Source organism: Antennarius striatus, chromosome 7 (assembly GCF_040054535.1).
Source record: "Antennarius striatus isolate MH-2024 chromosome 7, ASM4005453v1, whole genome shotgun sequence".
Lineage (NCBI taxonomy): Eukaryota > Metazoa > Chordata > Actinopteri > Lophiiformes > Antennariidae > Antennarius > Antennarius striatus.
The window spans coordinates 5392431-5414487 of record NC_090782.1 but is presented as its reverse complement, the minus strand read 5'-3'; the positions used below and the strand labels follow the sequence as shown (position 1 = coordinate 5414487).

General features: G+C 41.8%; 1 protein-coding gene across 1 annotated transcript in view; it reads right to left on the bottom strand.

The window, feature by feature from the left end:
* scfd2 (sec1 family domain containing 2) overlaps positions 1 to 19516 on the bottom strand; it is an 85382-nt gene extending 65866 nt beyond the window's left edge. Inside the window, exons 1-4 of the mRNA XM_068319581.1 lie at positions 18533 to 19516; positions 18278 to 18446; positions 9649 to 9776; positions 3464 to 3639 (exon numbers count right to left, since the gene is read on the bottom strand). Of these exons, the coding sequence (XP_068175682.1) occupies positions 3464 to 3639; positions 9649 to 9776; positions 18278 to 18446; positions 18533 to 19346 (1287 nt within the window). The 5' untranslated portion in view covers positions 19347 to 19516. The remainder of the gene's footprint in view (positions 1 to 3463; positions 3640 to 9648; positions 9777 to 18277; positions 18447 to 18532) is intronic.
* Between the last annotated feature and the right edge of the window lie 2541 nt (positions 19517 to 22057).

Genomic DNA, 22057 nt, shown 5'->3' with positions numbered 1-22057 from the left:
AGCGCTGGACATCTCAGGGCAGTGCCCTGGAGTCATTCACACCCCTTTGTTACAATCTCCAACAGCAGGGACACAGCAGAGATGGAGAGTAAGGGGAATGTCTGGGATGTGGGGACAGACTCCATACCCTGGGGAAAGGCCAATTACAGGCTTAAGCTCCTGTCTGTGGCATGCAACTCAGATAAGATGAAAGTTACTTACAACCAATATCGGCATTTTTTTTCTATCGCCACAAGAAATGATACAATCCAGATGTTATATACCGTATAACTGCATCATTCTGGGTATTGGTGTCTTCTTAAAGGTTCACATAACAGGAGACTAACACAAACTTCATTGTCAGGAAGTTGACACAATACAGACCTGAAGGATTAAACATCTACAGGTCGTGTATGTTGAGGAGGGGTGAAGGGACAGACATGAAGGGTCAGGAACACACTGACACTGTACTGATGGGGTTAATGGAGTACGTGGGTCACCAGGCTCCAGTCTGGCTATGTTCTTATTGACAACAACACACAACAACCACAGACGTGGAGTTGGAGCAGTTGTAGCAAGCACTTATTAACCACCTTTTAGTAATGGATCAGTTTCTTTAAGACCTTAACAGACAGGCAAAATAATTGAACAACAGAATTAAATGGAGTGGTCCGAGTGGCACCCTCCTTAAATACTTTAAACGGAGCTGAGTTGAAGTGCTTGTTGGAAATTCAGCATAAGTAATAAATTAACATATTTCTGTAGATGCTGACGTTTCTAGATTAACTCATCTGGATTTAAACATTGTGCAAGTTAAATTATGAGGAATATTCGGCTATTTCCGCACTTCCATCAATGAGCGTCGACGGTATTGGTTCAGATTTATAGCATTAGTTTAGTTTACACATCTAGTATTTCACACAAAAAAAGAAACATACAGCAGGCTGTGATAAGGACCATGCAGGCAGTCTGACTGACTCTTGGGAAAACAGGACACGCAGCCGAATGCAGTCTTCTGTCTGAGCAGCGTTGTGACTAGTAATAACTCGAGCGTGAATGTTTGCAGAGGCATGCCCTAGTAATCCCAGCAGAGTAAAGCAACAGGCTGGGGTGAGAAAGGCTGGGTCTTCTCCACTGCACTGCTGTCATCACTGCCATTCTCAATGATGTGACAGACTGATCAAAAGCAGGTTGCACAGCACTCTCACAAACAAGATCAGCCTTAAAGAAATCATGAAAAATAGAGCTTCATCGGCTCTCTCTGGGAAGAGGTATGCAGTCAAAGTGTACGTTTAGCTGGATGAGCTAGAGGCTCAGTTTAGGCCATTGATGGGAAGGTAGTTTTTCTGTGATGTTCTGGGAAGTGGTGAAAGAGTCAGTCTGTTGAGTTTTACCTTGGCTGCGCCGCCCCTGCCCAGTGATGAACACGTCTACCATACACATTTTGTTAGTTTGGGCTGGAGCTTGACCAAGCTTGCTCAATCTGAGCCATTCAGACCAAAAACCAGTTACATGCCAGACACCCAGCGCTCAAGGCAGCAGGAGAGGGGGTGAGGGTGCAGACAGGGTGGCAGTGCCAGCCTAGAAGATATCTATAGGCATCTCACACAAATATACTGCTTTATTGAGTAGTTAACGTATCCAAAACACTCCATCAGGGCAATATCACGCTACCCATGGTTAAAAAGAAATGTCCAACTAATATATTAAGTTAGTAACCACATCTCTGCCAAAGATGTTATCAACTTCCTGGCTGCAAGGCCCTCATAGATATAGTTCCTTTTGAGCAAATACAAAAACAAAATCTCTCAGTCTGATTTTGAACTGTTTTTTATGATTTATGATTTTCTTTTAGCCTTATTCCAAGAGTTAAATTTACACAACCAGAAGTTAGAAGTTTTCCTCCTGCTCAGGAAAAGTTGTGTAAATTATAATGTAGTCAGAAAAGATATGAACTAGGCTGGGGTCTAAACTCAAAGGCCTTTTGCTTCAGTATGACTACTGCCTACTTTGAAAGCTCAGGGCACCACCAAGGAGTTGGCTTGAAAGAACTCACACTGTCCCCCAGTGATGGGGCGTCCAGCTCTGCCCAGCCTTACCCACAGCAGCCCTCACACACTCAGACAGAGCAAACACAGCCCAACCACCATGCAGAGCCCAAAGGCATTCATCCCGCCATTTTTGTAATGCAATTAACTTCTCTCTGTCTGTGCTGAGATGAAGCAAAGAACTCACTTGGAAATTAAATAAACAGAGGGGGCAAAGAGGACAGACAACTCATTTCCTTAATACCTCAATAAAACTCAAAGGCAAACATCAACTCTCCTATCATGCTCAAGGCTTGACTGTGAGATTGATCTTGAAGAATTTTGGACATCTGCCTAGCGCTATACACAATTATGTTCAATACCAAGGCTTAAAGAGACAGTTCCACCTGTGGACACGCTCGACTCAAAGTAGGTAGAGTGGGAATGCTCTATTTTTGAATTAACCAGATATATTGGAGCACCATGGGGGAAGTGGATAACAGTGCAGCCATGAAGCAAATACTTACTGGAACTATAAGCCCTAAAGTCTTTTCCTTCGTTTAATAAAGCAATGATGGCCCCTGCAGCGGGCCAAGGTTTACGAGGTTGTTTCCAAATTCTAAATTGGCATGAGCCAGTGCAGCACGTTTGCTTTATTTTCTGTGAATATGTTTAATACGTTCTTAAATCATCTGTTGTCCAACTGCTTTCTTTACAGCTTGAGGAATATGAACAGCCTCAATGAAAATAGCAAGGTAGGAGAATGGTTTTAGAATTACTTAGCTCATAGCATGGTACCATTCAGCTCGGTGAGCGGTTTGTAAAACATCAGCGACAGGATGTTTAGGGTTTGATATATTCTATGCTCTAACTTCTGTTGCTGTCTTTCCTTCACACTTGTCCTCTGACCTGTACAAAGTCAAACATGCATGTACATCCGCCTCATTCTATCCTATAAACTAGACTCCTCATCCTGTCATGCAAAAAACCTCTAAACAACATGATAGAAATCTGGCATTTATGCAACGCTTACTGGATCCGAATGTTTTCCCTACAAACACAACTGACCTTGTTTATGAAGGAGAGGAATTTCTTTTTTTCCAGCTAAACACAACATTCTGACCACCGTCTAGAGAACCACAAGCACCCACTCACTGGCTGAGCATTGGTGATAAAATATTTACCAAGTTAATTACTAATTGCCAGTGAATGTGTCGTTTTACTTGAGTTTATCAATGTGCCATTGATAAAAATACAACCTTAAAAACCAGTGTGCATCCTTTTGATTATTTGAAACACATTGCTTGATGTTTAAAATGATCATTGCTTGCATCTGAAAAACTTGATATTATAAGGTTTTTTCAGTGGTTTTTTCAGTGGTGGGTGTCCCATTTCAAAAGGAGACTTTTGACTTTATACACATGTGGATGACAAGTTTGAGTAACGTAAGTGCAAACCTGCAGCAGCAGCCTCTCAAAGGCCAAGCAGGAATCCCAGCGGGGTAGGCTGGGGTGGCGAAGCGTCTGAGCCGTGGCCAAACTGAGCTGGAGCACCCCACAGTGACTCTCTAGCACCCCCAAATTGCCCCGGAAATGCTGCACGTAGGAGCACAGCTGTTCAGGGGTCACACGGCCTGCAAGGAGGGAAAAAGATGGAGTTGTATTTGAGGCAAAATTTAGAGCTATCACAAATTCATCAGCGTTAATAATGGACAAAGTACATCATAACGTGTAGTCGTAGTCTTCAGTTGCTGCCCTAATGGTCTTCTATGTCATCCTAACAAATGGAAATATATAAGGTTTTAAGGGTCTCAGATACACACACTTACTTCCCCTAATTGAGAGAGTAGCCTTTTTTAATATCTATCACACACTCAGCTCAGGGTTGAGGGGAATGACCAATATCAAAACAAACCATAATAATATCTCAACAAGCATAGAATCAACAGGCTGGGAGAAAGGCAGGGCTGTGCATAAGTGTGTATGAGGTGGTGCCAGTCAGAGGGCCATAGTCTATATATGATCAAGCATCAGGCAGAGCATCACTGAGGGTGCAGGTATAGTGCAGGCCGTAACAGTAATCAACTTATCCCATTGACCTATCAGTGAACGCACATGGGTTGGGGCTTATTCCGTTCACAACTGAGTGCTTTAATTTGAATAATGCTTTGGGTTTTTTCATTGTCCCATTACAACGCCTGAATATTTTAATTACTCAGTCATTACTCTTAGAAAGGTGCACTTTTACTTGTAATGGTGTTACAATTCATTATCTTAGCAGCAGAAAATGATCCTAAAATGAAAAGCAATATTGTTTATTGAAAACATTTCTGGGAAATTATATCAGCGAACAACAACAGTTCTTGTAATGAATGATTAAACATGTCTGCATATAAACAGATGAGGTGGAGGGGGCAATGATACGAGGTATTAAGAGGCTGTTTTCTTTGTGACTAATGAGCATAAATCTGTTTTCTTGTCTGAGTTTATGGAGGCAAACAAGAGACTGGACACCTCATAGTACTGTACTTACAGTCCTTCATTTCCCCCATGTCCTTCTCACAAAGATTCACAGACACAGTAAGAGTTGGAGTAAATGCTGCAAGGGGTATAGAGGGGTGCATAGTGGCCTGGTGGTATGAAAAGCTGTGTCAAGGGCTGGGACAGAGAGGGGGCACACATTAACTCCCCATAAAGCCTACTTCTTCATGTTGATGTTCTGAACCAGCACCAGATGTGGGAGTATTTCCTGTTGGACTGCATGGCCAATGTTTTCTTTAGTGGGGCCAAACACATGACTAGAAGAGGAACAGACAGCCAGAATAAAAAATGGAACAGGAGGCCCCAGAATCGAGAGGCAATAATAGCAGTTAACAAATACAAAGACAACACGGTTTTTGAACTTATTAAACTGGATGTCAAAATCTATGGGAGCGAATGCTTCCAGAAAAAAAATAAAAAAATGGGAGGGAAACATCAAGAGAAGCTTGCAATAAAAAGTAACTTCAAGGCAGCTGATGTGTAAGCCTCTCATTAAAACAGATTCCTTCGAGTTTATTCAGCTCGTTGGGAAACATTATTTCCAGAAACTGTACTGTTAAAAAAAAAGGAATTAAATTTATGGTGGTAATTAAAGTATTTCTAAAGAATAATCTTCAGTGCAGGCATATTCAAAATTCTGAAAAGCTTTATTGTGAACATTTCCAGTCATAAAATCCTGTCTGCATAACCGAGGTTGGCTAAGCTTGATGTGCCAACTATAATTCAGCACAGAACTTAGAAGCCCAAAGCGACAGCCAAGCATAACTTCACCTAAGAATAGGCAACCAAAGAATGGTACGCTGTTGGCCAAATACAATTAGACTTTGTAGGTCGGGTAGATCTTTAAAACTTGGTGAGAAAATGTAAGACCGAGAAGAAGAAAAAAAAAATAGAGAAAAGTGCTCAGGACAAGAAAGTTACACAAAAGCCTGCTCTCCATTAAAAAAATCAAGCAGCGCTGGCCGAGCTGTAGCTCTTATCTATGCAACAAAACTTCCCTCAAAAAAGCTCTGCGATTCCTCAAACATCTTGTTGCCAGATGCAAAATGAATGTCAGGCAGATGATCTGTCAGCTGTAGTTTTACACTAGGGTGTTAGAAATAGCAGTGCTGGAATTTGTCCAGTGCTGCACAGATTAAATATTGAAAACAGCCCTTTTGCGATTTTATATTAATTGAAAGCATTAAAAGACATAAAAGCATCAATGCATTTTCTTTATTAGTTGAAAATGTGGTGATTTTTCACCAGGCTGTGTTCTGCTGACTACCAATCTGTGTAAAGGTTTACCAGTATGCATGATTGGGCTGCATGATCCCATCAACATCAATATGGAAATGTGACTGTGTAAAAGTCAAACCACAAAACATGCAATATCAAGTCAAGCAAATTAACTCAAACATGTCATGCCACAATTTTTTACTGCTTGATAGAAAGAAAATTCTAATTTTCCATGGCAGATCTACAGAAAAAGTCTGTTTATCTTTTACGACTGTTTATCTTCAACCACACTACATTAGGCAAACATTTTCACATCATTAGAAATGGTGATTACATGCAAATAAAACCGTTGAGTTAGAAACACTCTATTCTTCCCAAATACCTTTTCACATCACACAAACTTGAACCTGAACGTGGAGAGGTGGCAGAGGGCTGAACCAAGCAGGGTGGTTGTGGTGATGATGGGAGGGTAAGACAAAATGTTTGAATAATATTTAACCCTGAATGTCCACATGCAGGACAAACTGCATGAAAATTCACATGCTTTTCTTCATTGGGCTATATTGCAGAAAAAAAGTGCTGACATGACACATCAGGATAAAAACAAAAAAAAGCAACGTCAGCTTTAATTTGCCTCTCACGTGCAAATTAACTGGTGGAAAAAGTCAGTCCGTTTTATTGTTCTAGTGGGTGCATTTATTGCAAGACAAACCATCTAACAAATCACATTTTTAGACCCTTGCAATAAACATTTTAGCCTCGCGTGCTCGGGTGACAACTGAGGCCCGGCTGTGATCAAAGTTCCGAGAAATGTTAAAAAATGACCAGGGTTAACAATGATTTAGTTCTGTTACAGGAGGATGCCTTGTATTCTAGGTGTACAGGGTTACTCAGCGGCTAAGTGATGTCTGATGTCAACTTGTAGCTGAGTGGTGGCTGGCCTCAGCAGCTGGACAGCCTCATAAGTAATTCTGCATAGACGGGGGGGACTCAGGAAAGACGAGCCATTTTTTTATTTTTATTTATGCCCTCAAAGTGGAGGAAAGCCCTACATCTTTTATTTGTAGATGCACATTGAGGCTTCTGTCACAACTATATCGGACAAAAGGGATAAGCACAGGACACGACGGAGCAGATTCATCACCGTTTTACTCGGGTCTTCTTCATGTCTGCATTGAAGAACGACATTTTTGTCTGTGATTGGTTTTCAGTTAGAAATGTCTGCAGATTATTTACAGTTCAAAGCACTTCTCTGTATCTCTGAACTGGATGAAACCAGGTCTTAGTTGGGCCACATTATTGTGCTCATGCTGCTTTTGTACAGCCAGACTGGTTCTGTAATGCTGCACTTCAGCAGTCTTTTTCAGCTGAATACTGTTAACATGATGACACTAACATGGAGAGGCTAAGCACAGCCAACATGTTCATCACATAATTAGCATCTGATTAGCGCAAGCAAAGATAGTACTGTTGAGACAGACATGAATGTCATCAGTTTTGTGGCTATTCGGTCATAAACCAAAGTATTGGATGAAAATTTGACCTGATGATGGCGCTCAATGAAATTAAACGGGTCATCAAAGTACTTATGAGTCATCCTCTGGGGATCAGGAAATGAACGCAATTCAATTTAACCTTCGTCTAGACAAAAACGCTGGACGGACCAACTGGGAGACACGCTGACATCAGCCTCTCTTGAGCAATGACATTAACATGACCAAAAACTACACACCATCATGCATGAGGCCTGTATTTGATCATAAATGATGTATAAATAGAGTTTCTTGCTGAATAGATGACCTTTGAATTATAACAGATAACATGTAATGGTTTTTTTTCTTTCTTAAGTTGACACGTAATTTGAATTGCTGACTGATTAATTTCACTAAAGCTATTGCGCTTCCTTTGCTGAAATTATCACTGTAACGTATGAGTTTCTGATTTCAATTTTTTTGTACCAAGTTGAGATAAAGTATTTTAAAAAACTCATTTTTTTAAAAATAAAAGAATTGTATTAATTAGAGAAAGGAATTGTGTTCATGAACCCTTTACGATATGAGGGGCACACTGTAACCCCTCAACCATTAATCCAAACAAACTGCCATTGTCATTTAAATTTAGATTTAAAAATGTGTGATGACACTTATTTGCCAGTATAGTGAAATGACACAGTGACTGACACGATGAATGCAAATAAAAACCTGGCTTAAACCAAAAGAAGCCTATGCACATACACAAGTTAATTGAGAGTTACACGGCAGTATCAGCACACACAATGTATACTAATATCAGATATTACACACACACACACGCACAGATGAACATATGGACACCCATTTATGGTTGAAATCAAACCCTGCTACGAACACAAACACCCAAGTTAAATACTGGATTTTACACAATCACACACAATCACACACACACACGCACACGCACACACACGCACGCTGTGCAATTTCATCATCCCATTGTGCTTTAGAAAAACCTGACAGGTCACACTCATTCTCTGAGAAATAAAATATTCCCTCCATCTCCCTGTGGAAGAACTATTCTATTCTATTGAGATGAAAAGAGGCCAAGTTTGGTCAGTGTGAATGTGAGAAAGCAGCGCCTGGAGGATCCTGAGACAGCATTTCTCCACTGATCTGCATAAACCTACAAGAGTGAGAAAGTGATGAGGTGCGGTGGAAAATGCTACTCTCCTGGTGAGTGAGTGGGCACTGAGAAAGCAGATGGGTATTAATGCGCAGAGTTTTGTGTTACTGGGTTTTGGCTTGGCTTCATCTGAGCACAGAATGATGGATTGAGAATGCTGCTGGTGGTTCTGATGGGTAGGATGGGAACCATGTGGGGGGTGCTATGTGAGCTCAGGGGGCTTCTTGGAATCTGTTCCTCTGCCAGCTGGGTATAAAGGTTCAGTATGTGAAGAGTCTGACAGAGCCCCGTTCTCTCCCCCGTTTTTCTCTTAGTCTACCTCTCAGAGACGACATGAAGTCAACAGACTGTCGGTCAGCAGGCGGGAGCAGCTTTGACGCAACACCTCCTTCATGTTTTCTTGCTTTAGTGATCATCCCTCTCTCTCTCTCTCTGTCTCTTTGTTCCTTCTATTGCGGCTCCAGTCCTTGTTGCTGGTGCATTAGTCTAAATTAACCCACCATGTGGCAAACGTCCAGATGAGACAGACTGCCGCTTAGCACAAATGTGTGAAAGGAAACCAACATGTGTATGTAAACACTTGGCAGAGTGTGTGTGGTGTGTGTGTGCGCATACGTGTTTGTCTGACCTCCAACATATTACAACCTGGTTGTTATGAGAGACGAGGCCTTTTCTTTACCTCACAGATTATAGGAGCTGAGGGACCGCATTATCCCTCCCTTTTAACCCTAACCTGGTCTTTTTGCCAGATGCTTACATGTGTGTTAGCTCTACGCGTGTGTTACTGCAGCACATCCATTACCCATTGAGTTAGGAGTTAGCATAAAGGTGAACGTGCATGATTGCACTGTACCGTAACTGTAATGACTTTATTTTTTGCGTGCCAACACATATTTTTATCCTCCGCTTCAGCTGCCTTTGCTTCATTAGCAAACAACAATAGTTTTCAAAAGCAGCGTGTGTGTTAGAGAGCATGTGTGTGTGTGCATGTGTGTGTGTCGTAATAGCCAACATGTGGTTCAGATTTCCTCTGTGGACGCATGGCAAGTACATGTCAATGCAAAGACATTGCCCTTCAACAGGAGGCGCTATGGTTCTGCACAACAACACTCGTACACATTTTTCTTATGTCAATCGTCACCCATGATGCTTTTATTAGCTGTGGAGGGTCACATTTGAGGTTTTTGCATTTGTTTTTGGTTTTCTTCTCTCTGTGACACGTTTCTTACCCATGCTCATCTTGATTGGCAGCTTCTCTTTGCTGGCAGCCTCGACTAGTTGCCGACGAACCTCCATCACTGCCTCTTTATGTTTACTGGTCAGCATGGCTTCCCATAGCGAGTGTGCTACAGGTGATCTGGTAAAGAAATAAAACAAACATTTCATTAAAAGGAAAAAACACTTCCAGAAAAGGTTGTCTTTTAATATTCAGCAATGCCACGGTGAGAAAGTGCTGCTGCTCCTGCAGCTTGTTCAGACCATGCTGGACTACAAGTATAAACACAACGGGACAACAGAGACAACACAGACGTGATTGAGGACTCGTCCCATTGATAAAGAGCCTGTTGGACGGGGAGTGGTGACCCCCATTTGGGACTCCTCACAGGAAAAAGTTGAAATTAGCAGAGGAAACATCAGGAATGTTTTCTAGCCACCATAAACAAATCTGCGCTGTCCTTACATTAGCAACTAAACAGCCGAATCTGGAGAGAAAGACTCCTTTTTGATACCGTCCCCAGTTTCTTTACTCATTATCTGTTAGGTTGTGAAACACATAAACACACATCTCTAATGGCAGCCTGAGGACGAGACATTGAGTGTAAGACAATTGCCATCTGCCATGAGAGTTGGAAACAGTTCTCAAGTCTCTGTAAGAAGGAATAAAAAGAGTGTCCCTGGGCAGCTTCATCATCAAAAGGCTACATCTCCATCATTGCCTTTGACAGCTGGACTGACATGGACACAGTCTTCTACATCCTCTCAGGACTGATCGGAAAATGCAGCAAGAACAAAAAGAAAAAGCGGGATAAGGACAAAGAGAGGAAAGGTAAGAGCGAGCCGTTTGACAAACCCACTGTCGTTCTTTTCTTTTCTTTTTCAACCTTTTTTTTTCTTCTCTAGTCTTTTCTACTTTCTAACTGCTGCCATGTGTTTAATATCAGATGTAATCTGTTCCAGACGCTGGGCTGGGGCTTGATGGAAAGGGGCTCACTCTGGGATAGCCGCCATCTTCACACCAGAACCAGACACAAAGACCGTCAAACAGGACTCAGCCCAGGGCAAGAGTCTAAAACAAAAACTCAAAAAAAGCGGGAAGAGTTGCTTAAGTCCTGATTAATACATTAAAATGCAGTAGTGCATTGCAATTATTGCCTAAGAGCTATGACGCGGGGTAATTTCTGGTGAATAATCCCTTAGATAAACCCCTCCCTTCCACTAGATTTAAAAAAAACAACAACCCTGCTACGATTACAAAATTGTGAAGTCCCACATATTAGTCACGGTCGACATAATAATGTGACCAAGCCGTACGTGAGCAGCCATGTGTTTATGCATCTGCATGTGTTTACACACAATCCCCGTGCATCCGTGTGTGTGTGTGTGTTTGTGGATGACAGGACGGACTTGATTGCGAGGATGAAATATGGTTCTGATTGGCTCTTTGCCCATCCCAGCCCCACCCCCCCCCCACCCCCCTCGACTGAATCTCTCCCTCTGACGTTTTTTCCCTCAGCCATTTGGTCAGTAGAAGGTGGGGGTTCAAGCAAGGCTGAGGGGTGAGAGGTGAGGTTTATACTGGCGGGGTGTGAGACAGGCTTCATAACCAGCCAGGAACCGTGATGAGTAACTTCTCCACTATGGAAGGATGGAGGGGGGGGGTTGTTTGAGAATGTGGGGTGCGTGTGCTTGGCCATCTGCTAGCGTTAAGTGTGACCGTCTGTTGAAAAGGACGCTGGGATCCGGCCTGAGGAGGGCACTCTTGCACTTGGCTTGCGTGCGCCACAGAGCGTGTCCTCTTTGGCCTGCTTGGACAGGATGAGTGGGTGTGTTTGGAGAGTGGAGGCGTTTGAGCCCTAACTAAATTCCATGAGATGTGCAAAGAGTACTGTCGCATTAAGCAGTAAACTACTGTAAAAGAGGGATGCCGTATTCAACAGCTCCTTACAAGGGGAGAAGCACCTTCAATGGAGTCCAGGTCATTAATGAATTTGGAGGTGAGGAGGGGGCTGGTGTTCCTGGAAGTGTGTGATTCAGCACATACCATTCTGACTCAGGATTTCTTAAATTTACTTCTCATCCTGTTGGCCCCTAATGACTGGGTCAAACATTCTGGGTGCACACAGACTCCAGTGTTTATGTTTGTACCCCTGACTCCAGTTTACACACATGTACATGCGAGGCTTTACTAACAAGTTACATCTGACGTGTAATGCGGCTCCCCCGCACCACACGTCAGATTAGCTTCAACATTTATTTCTATTGGCCTCTGATCACAAAAAAAGACGAGATGGATGTTGTTTGACTTGTATAAACTACACACAATGTATTTTTTTAAAACTCCGTAGCATCAAGGCTTCCAGAGCAGAAAACATTTTGTGATGTTTTCTGCCCCCCACCTCCCCTTTCAGTAAAAAAAAAGCCTCCTCTCACAATTTTCAGGAAAGGGAAAACACTTCATCCATCCAGAGCCACTTCAAAACTTAATGGCTTCCTTGTTACAAGTGCAAAACTCTCTGTAAGGTTTCATCAAATTCTGGTTCGTGGTTTGTGGATAATAGAGGGAAATGGTGGAGAAAAAAAAAGCGCTATGGAAAGTCAAAGAGAGGAAGACATTCCTGGATCCGGCGCTGTCACATGCCCACCCCTTTAATTTCATGAAAATCCGTCTGGCAGTTTTTGTGTAATTCCCTAAAAACAAACGATAAACAGATGCTGGTGACAACATAAGATGGTTGGTGGAGGAACTTTAACTATTGTGACTTGCTGTCCTGAAGACTTAAGCTGTCAAATAATATAAGAATTTAGAGCAAATGAATGAATATTAATGTATAGTTCTGACTGACAATGGTGCCACATTATGGTATTAACATGTTTTGATTGAACGCTGTTATCAGTCATTATCTTTCCTTTTCTCCACTATAGCCACCTCCACCACCAAGGCATTAGACTCTACGTGACGTGAATAATAAAACAGATGGCGTCGATGATGATGTCACAGAAGATGGTATTACGAGTCTCATGAAGCAAGTAAAAGCTCACCCTAGTTAAACATCAGCTGTCAGTAACCACATATGGTGACCAGTTGTTTATGACAGCAGTGTGTTGATGCATAAGATCGTCATTAGCAACCCCCATCTGGGTATTTTTTAATTTTTTTCCAACACCAGTTGATCTGTTTCGACAGAGACATCAAAAAGACACGCTTGTGAAGTCAAAGTCAAACCCTAAAGCAGCAGACAGTAACTTTGCTTAGTTTTTGCTAGGCTGAAAAATTCACCTCAATAAATTGGAAAGAGAAACGGAATTACTTTTAAAAGAAATTAACAGTCACGTTTACTAAAAACAACAACAATAGTAGTAATAATATTAACAATAATTGCCCGTAAGTGTGAGCAAGAGTGGTTGTTTGTCGTTCGTGTATCTCCGCAGTGCATAATTAATTCAGCTGGGATAGGCTTCCAGCAACCCCCATGAGCTACAAAAGTGGAATAAGTGGTAAAGAATATGGATGAATGAATAATAATAATAATAATTAATAAATGAATTATTATAAACAATAATTCATTTGATGTATAAATAATAGGTCAAATGAAATTGAAGTTCAACAGGTGCCAGATGTCATGCATCTTAAATCTCTGTGCATAAAATAAAAACTACCTGCACCGCTGAAGAAGAAGAAGAAGAAGAAGACCGCTGAATGACGCGAGTGAGAAAATGTAAAAGAGCACATTTGGATTGTCTTTATCTAAACACGTCTGAACATCTTTGTTGAGAGCAGAAACTTAGCACAGCTCATAAATATTTGAAACCACTTCTGGGAACCTGTCAGCCTCTTTAGAACAAGTTATATCCACAAACTGCAGTCTCTCCAGTGCATATTAATGTAATGATCCTTAGTGAAACATCACACACTGCTGACAGCGTAAGCCAACCAATATCTATTCCCCAGTGTGGATGATTCAAAAGATCTGTCAGCTTCCAACAGGTCTGCCTGCAAGATATCCAGCGTTAATTGAATTGAGCAAGGTCAGTCCTTGGTGAGTTAATTTATGGAGTGTTTTAATGGGGCAAAAACACACTGTCGCTTTCCTCTAAACATCCACATGTACATGAGTACATGAGAAACTGAGGCGGACCAGAACCAGACTTGGCCTTGAGTGTCTGTGTGTCCTGGCAAGAAGGACAGATGACCCAGCGGATTTATGGAGAGAAAAAGGAGGGAGGACTAGTCTCCAGGAAGTGAGAAGAAGAGGGGAGAAACACACTCTTATTGGCCAATCGGTCAAGACACACACACAGTTATTACCCACAAGGCTGATAACAACAGCAAGAAACTTCCTTTGCTTCACAGTATTTAAACAGTAGAATTACCTCTATTTATCTATATGTCAAATAATTTCAACTTCTGTTTATGTAAAAATTGTTAACACTTTGTTTTCTGGAAGAAGACAAGAAACTGACAGGTCTGTATGCGGCTGATGCAGACGTCTCCTCCCCTCATGTCTCCTGGTTAGTTGAACATTTCAGATGGAAGACAGCTGGAGGGGCTCATTGAGTAAATGGAGCTGGGGGTGTAAAGTGCCATCTTTGCAGGGTATTTTACCCCTTTGATCCTCGCTGAATAAATGCCCGCACTTCTTCAAAAATAAGAGTGTCTTCTGCAGTAGAAGTTAGTGATAGAGCAGAAGATGGCATACAAGGTGGAATAGGTTTTTTATCTCGGTCTTGTCGGGGACACGGAGTACAAGTTGTTCAGGTGAAAGTAATCTAAGTGATTGATGTACTGTGGCTTTTAGAATGAGACACTAGAAAGGAACTCTGAATTAGGCAGCAGAAAAAACAGAGGCACAGGACTTGAAATGGACCAGCGGTGTCAGCTTCAGAATTCTGCCCTATGTCTACATTCTTGCAGAGCCTATATATAAAAAGATAGACAAAAATGAACCCAATTCACACACACACAATCCAATTTATAATGGACAACAGAAGTGTGAAAAATGATGAAATGATGGAAAACAATGTTTACCGTTCTTGTACAGATGCATAATACATAAATAAAATGTGGGAGAGGGTGGAGAAGCATCAAAATAACAAGTTATTTAAGTTGGCTCGATTAGTTATGTGCGCTTAAAAAAAGGTTTCCATTATAGGAATATTTTTATTCTAAAGAAGAAAAAGCAGCTTTTGTGGCTGCTTTTACTTCCGGCGCGGTGCGACACACTAAACTGTAGAACCACTGCAATTTGTTTTCCACACACTGACATTTATCATCGGCTGCAGGTTCAACTTTGGTGAGAGAGGACCATGAAAAACAGTTAGTGCATGAATTATGATTTTTATAAAGGCACAAGGCAAGGATCCAGATGATGATAATGATGATGCCAGAATCAGTATAGACCTAGCAGACCTTGCACAACAACAGACATGTTTCTATGGAAACTCATAGCACTTAGTGCCTTTTCCCACATAGCCTGAGCTCAAATAAGCATACATGATGTTTTTTTTTTAATTTTTTTATCATATTTCCCAGCTAGGACAGAAATAGGTGTTTTTCCTCCTTCCTGGTGGTGCACATGCAGCAGTCACTGGACATATTTGAGGAGATGGCAGCCTTGGAGTGTTTTCACATGTCAGGGTGCGGCTGGTTACTCTGCTGGCTCTAGCTCAGCAGCTCTTGAAGCAGGCCAGAGAATCTTGGCCACCCGGACTCACTTTTGGCCACATGCACACAGTCCCACCGCAGGATCAAGGTCGGAGGCGGCCAGATGACAGGGGTGTGGGGTTCAGTCGGAGACTGAGGCAAACTTGGTGCCCTCTGTCAATGAGGTTCATACGTCCGATTCAGGATTACAAGGCTTGTGCAGCCAAGCACACCAAATTACGCAGACTGCTGACCACAAACACAAACACGTAAAAAAAAAAACCAGTCTACCGCCACTTCCACTCACTTTCCATCTATAGAGAAAATAATGTACAGGCATATGTAATGGCATATTTAATATATTTAATATAAAAAATATGCCATAATACAAAAATGTGGTTAAGACAGAAAGCAAAAAAACAAAGAAAAAGGAAAGGAAAGATAAGTATGCATGTATGTGCATGTCACTCGCACAAGTATACGTTATCTCTGGTATTCAGTGTCTATGAGGGCCACAGAGTGAAAGTTCTTTATCCTTTTACAGGTTAAAATAAGAAAAGTACTCATGAAGTTGTGAAAGACCACACAACAATAACTGTACAGTAAGTATTGGTCGTAGAATCAACAACCACCCAGTGAATGTTTAAGACACTGTAATCCTTAATAATATCCTGGAATTACTGAAGGACATATCATATTATAGGACAGGTCCAAATTAGGTCGGCACCTCATATTTAAAGGCTTGCGCTGGTCTACACAACAAAACCAACACAAACATCATGTAGTCTGACCTAAAAAGAGCTCAACAAATCAAATAAACATACAGCATGGGAGAACTTATTACATAGACAATCAAACCACATGGATTCAGTGGAATCAAAGACTTTTCAAGAGACGGCCCACTTCATGCAGTGAAAACGATCCGTTCTAGAAAAACTCGCTTTTGTATCTTTTGTAGAATTGGGACAGAGTAAAGCTTGAAACCTCCTTAAACAGGCATTGGCGCAGGCTTGTCTGAACTTATTAAAAAGACTGACTTAAACTCTTGTTTATGGTGAGCTGCACATTTGAAGGCAGTTATATCATATACCCTTCATTTTTGAGGGACAATGCCTGAGGGGTACTCTGCATCATCCAACAGCTGCCGTCAAGCCCAACCAAGACTTTCAGATCAACACCACTACGACTTGAGACAAACATTTCTATGTGTGTTATCAGTAATTGCTTATGATATCTACTAAACACTGACTAGAAAGATCTAAGAATAGTTCCTTCAGAATCTCCCAGCCAGCTCAGAATGGTCCCCGCTCAGTGTTTACGTAAGCCCATTCATGCATGTGGTCAGAGAGTTCCAGCCACAAAACTCTTCTTTTCACTCAAAACCTTTTCCTCACGCAGCCACATAAAGGGGCAAAGTGGGAGTGGAACAAATCATGTAGGACTAATCCTTAGCATGTCCAACAACTCCACTGCAGACACGGAACACGTGTATCTGAACATCCAAGATGAGAGTCAAGCTTCAGTGAGCAACAGACACCTAAACTAGATCATGTGCCACTCAGCTCACTCAGCGGGGGTTCACTCCAAGCTGGAAGATGCGTTTTTGCACAAATGTGTGTTTTACTAGATGGAAATCATATACAAAAGGTTTTCTGTTGTGGTAACAGAGGTAGACGATTTGCTTTGGATTGGCCCCAAATAGTTCAAGTAAAAGACATTTCTGCATGCTTGACACTGACTGAAGTAATACACAGTAAACACTCCTCTCACATTAAGATAAAATAAACAAAAACAAGAGACCTCTCTCTAAGGTGATATATTTTCCACTTTGCATGATGTCAGACATAGTAGACAAAATACCTGCACACTGAAAATACAGTACAATGACACATTGGATGTGTTTATGGGTTCTTTGCTCCCATTGTAGAAAACACGGTCCTCTGTGAGCTCAAATGTAGAGACACACACAACGACACCTACCTAGAGATAATTATGGGAAAGATCACTGAACACACCGAAGAACTGAGAGCAGAGCCACAACTGAAAATGATTTTCAATGTTGATTAACTTGAGAGTTGTTTCTAAGCTAATTGAACACTGACAAAAAGCTATAAATAATAAATAATATCAATTGCAATTTCCCAAAAGCCAGTATGAATTATGGATGACTAGTTCTGTTTTTACCAAATATCCCAGTCGCCACGGTATTCAATTTAAATAGTAATTTTTATCATTAACATTGTCACACGCACAGATGGATGGATGATAAATAGACTGAACTTGGCAGGTTGGCTGGAGCCAATCCCAAGCTACTGACAAACACTCACACTCACACCTCCAGGTGTGATGTAAGTCACAATTGGTGTGACACAGGTAGAACACACTAACTCAGCACAGAAGTGACACAAAACCCCCTCAACACTACCCACTGTGCCTCCCTGAACTTCATCCATCCCAAACAAAATTCAAGTGGTGTCTTTAAGGGTGAAAAGTAATCGTACAGTTCATATACGACACCATTCACTGGAACTTCAAGTGTCAAATAAATATCAGTGTCTCCACCGTTCTTTGTTCTTTGATTCTCCTGTGTTTCACCTCACCCATACATAATGTGCTCTTTTACTATATTTCCTGAAAAGCAAGTACCGTCAAGTTTAAGATTCTCTTTAAAAAATGCTTCAAGCGATCAATGCAAAGAGACGAATGCTGTTTATTAGTAAAGATCACTAAATCTAGGTTACTGAAGTTATTCTCCAGTGCTGTCTCACACGCACAATAAACACTTTAACTCTTATGCCTATTTATGCCTTTCTGTGTGCTTTTGTGTGCTCACTGTGCTGTGTGTAGTGCGACGGAGATGTCAGTTTCCCTGACGGATCCTCCTCAAGGGATCAATAAAGTTACTGTTACTACGATTAACACCTGTGTGCATATTTAACACCAACAAACAAAAAGGGTATTAAATGGTGCTCCTCATAGATGTGACGGGGCCTCACCTGGTCTGTGCCAGACAGCCGGGGGCTAGTGCGGTCTGTGGGTGAGGTGTTCTCTGCAGACTTGTGAGCTCCAGGATGTCGACCTGAGCATCTGTCACATGACCGGGTAAAGGCTCCAGAACTGTCAGAATCTTCTCCACCAGGTTGTCGCCATGGTGACCAACAGCTCCTGGGGAATCAATGATGTTAATAGAGTTCACTTTACGAACGAAAAGCAGCTGACGTAGCATGATCCAAAAAGGATGGGAACATCACCTGTGAGATCCATCGTCCGGTCGATGAAGATGATGGATGCTTTGTTAGCGGCTGTCTTCCTACGGTTTTTGGATTGGGGGTGACTGGAGAGTTCCCCCGCTATGATGCGGCTCATCGGGCCCACAGCAAAACTCTCCTCCCTGGTTCCTGTAGCTTCAAACAGTGAATTCAATCCTGAAGCCAACGATTTGATGTGAAGCTGCAGCTCCACAGGGAGAGAGTGAATGTCGACGTCCACCAGGCTTCCGAACCTCTTCTTCTCGGGTCGTTTTGAGTTTATCGACACCAGATCCGGTGCGAGCAACGGAAACAGGTGCGCAAAGGTGGGCGTGAGGAGCAGGTGCGGCGACACAGGTGCGAACACCACGGGGACGTGGGTGACTTCAGCCGTGTAGTTCATGTTTCCCATCCACTCACACAGCTTCTCTTCGAACTGCTCGAACACGGGACTCCCTTCCATGTCCGTCGTGACGTTATTGGCGAACAGGTGGACGGAATGAGCGACGGCGGTGACGACGACGCAGTACTGGAAGTGACTGAGAGACAGGATGTCTCTGATGGTGTCCACCGTCCTGCCCTTCAGTAACGTGCTCACCACGAACACGGCTTTGGGTTCATCCGCACTGCAGGCTTCGAAGCTGGAAAACTCCTTTACATTTGTGGCCCCAGCCTCCAGTAAGACAGCAGCACCTCCGCTCCAGTGCAGCGCCTCCGCACACCTGTCGTCCATAAAAACAACAGCTCTCCTCACCTTCGACAGAACCTTCTCCCACATCCGGAGAGGAAAGCTGGTGAAACCCTCCGACGTCAGCATGTCGGTCGTTGTCAGTGTTCGCTAAATCCAAACGATGTCCGACATACATGAGAAGTGTGGCTCAACAGGCTCAGGCACCAACACAACAACACGAGTCTCCCAAAGGTGACGTGGCAGAGCGATCGTCGCAGCATAAAGACGTCACGCACGCGTAAACGTTGCTATGGCAAATACGCAACATCCACAAGGCCGTCGCTCACGGGCAGAGGAGCATCTGTGAGGAGTGTCAGATACATTTTGGAGATGTGTGATTAATCGCGGGTGCTTTTGAATTTAATTTATTTATTTTAATTAACTTTGATAAGTTCAGGCAGATATGTTTGTGGACGATTTGCTTTTTCTTCTTTTTACTTTACATTTAGCCATGTTTTTGGAGCCATATTTTTTTTTAACTTTCACTCCAAATTTCAGAATATCCAAATATAACTAACTATGAGCTTCCATAAATTACTGATTTCTTTGTGTTTGAACATTCATGAACCATCCCCATCTCCATTATATTTCTTTCCAACCCAACCGGTCAAGGTGGATGACCGCCTTCCAGAGTCTGATTCCCGGCCGGGAAATTTCTTCCTCAGAGTTTTTCTCCGCCACTGTCGCTTATGCTTGCTCTGGAGGGTTCTGTTGGGTTTCTCTGTCTGCAAAGTGCTTTGAAATGTCTGCTGATGTGAATAAGTGCTATACAAATAAATGTTGATTGATTGATTGATTGATTAATTGATTGATAAGTTTGTTGCAGAGCATTTGTGGTCCATTGGATGCTCTGGCCTCAGTATTTATGTTTTATTTATTTTACATTTACTGGTGCAAGAGCAGATTACAGGGAAAGTGAAATGTGTATTGTCTTTGCAGCACGCTCATTTTTTCTTTTTTAAAAATTTGTTGCCAGTTTGTTAGTTTAATTTTTTTTTAAAGAAATCTGACTGCATACTTCATCTACCAGCCATTGCAGCCAGTTGTGTGCATTCAAGTGTTTAAGCATGTACTGTTTTAAGTTGAACATAGCGCAAGCACTATCAGAGACCCCTCAGACTTAAAATGATAAGGAGATGAAATGGGGAATATGAATTCACAAGTTGAATGTTTGTAATAATATTTTAGACTTTGCTGGCTCGCTTGTCATGTTAGTGACATGTGGCGTGTGTAAAATTAATTACTGTATGTATCAACACATTATTGTGTGTGACACACTGACCTAACCATGCACATTCAAAGACCAAAAATAAATCTAAACTGTGGATCTTTAAAAAAAAAAAAGGAATAAAGGTACATCACATGTTTCTTCCTATCATATTAGTGGTTTTATTACACTGGGTCAATCTGGTGGGAAAATTTTTCTGACCAATGACAGGACTTGATCCATACCACGATGTTTCACCGCCATTAAAAGAAACATGTTGAACAGCCAACTCTAGTTTTTTATGTTGGTCAGTTGTCTCTCAGGTTTGTTTTAAGTCAATTTTTCATTTTAGTGAAATGTCCTTGGAGGAGCTCAATAAGGGATGTCGAAGTGAATGTGAGGTGCCTCACATAGAGGCATGTAGCCTCACCATAGTTATTACTAATACAAAATTACTGACATAACAATTTGTGAAATTAAGACATGAGTTATCATAGTTATTTCACCTTATTCATTTAATTATCTCAAGCTCAACTTACTTTGAAAAAAAAAAACGGAGCAGAGCTACACACTTGAGTGACAGTAAATACTGAAATGTTGGCATGCTCATTTCCCAACAGAACCAACTGCATTAATAAAGCATTCAGACGCTTTTCACAGTCGAGTCATGACAGTAATCATTACTTAGTTGCACAATAGCTGCACAATATACATGTAATGAGTCTGCGCTGACTGAAGTGTGCAGCCAGTAATGTGGAACATTGTGTTTTGATGCTCATTAAATGTGATGCTTGGTGGCGAGCATTTATTTTTTTAAGCTGAGAAATGTGGATGTAAGTCATTGAACAATTAGAGCACTGGCCTTTGTCTAAAATGCACTGCCAGTTACACCAAGAGACTAACGTATTGTTATCCAAGCATTCCAACACGGGAGGCCAGCTCAACTCTCACACCAGGAAGGTGATGATTCAATGGCCTTAGTCTCTTTTAAAGGTATAAAAACATGGCAGCCAAACTCAAACTGGAGCCAAAATACATAACTTGAGACAAAGTACAAAATAAACAATTTCTATTAACCAAGTACAACTCTTACATCAGGAAAACAAAACAAAACTGAAAATCACTTGGTTTAGGAAATAACATAGAAAACTAGACGAAACAAAGCACCAAATTAGCATATCTAAAATATTAAATACCTAAAAAACTAGCATGACATGGAACACACAAAACTGGATTTAGCACGGAGCTTGGAATGGAAATGACACTGCTGGTCTAACACACAGGACAAGCTGAACTGTCACAGGACAAAGAGAGATGCAGGCTATACAAGGTGAGGGGGGAACAGGTAGAACGAGGCAGGGCGGGGTAGACAATCACACTGTTGGGAAACGAGCGTGGGAAGAAAGCAATTACCTGAAATAAGAGGTGAGTAAGATTTTGAAATAAAAGAGGAAGTCATAACGCAATATGAATACAAGACAAAATCAAATCAGCATAACTTCTCTGCAATGACTGATTCATCCAGCGCCTAACTTCTTCCTGAGGTCTTCCCCATTAACAGATATGAGCTCAATTTAAGCAGTGATATACT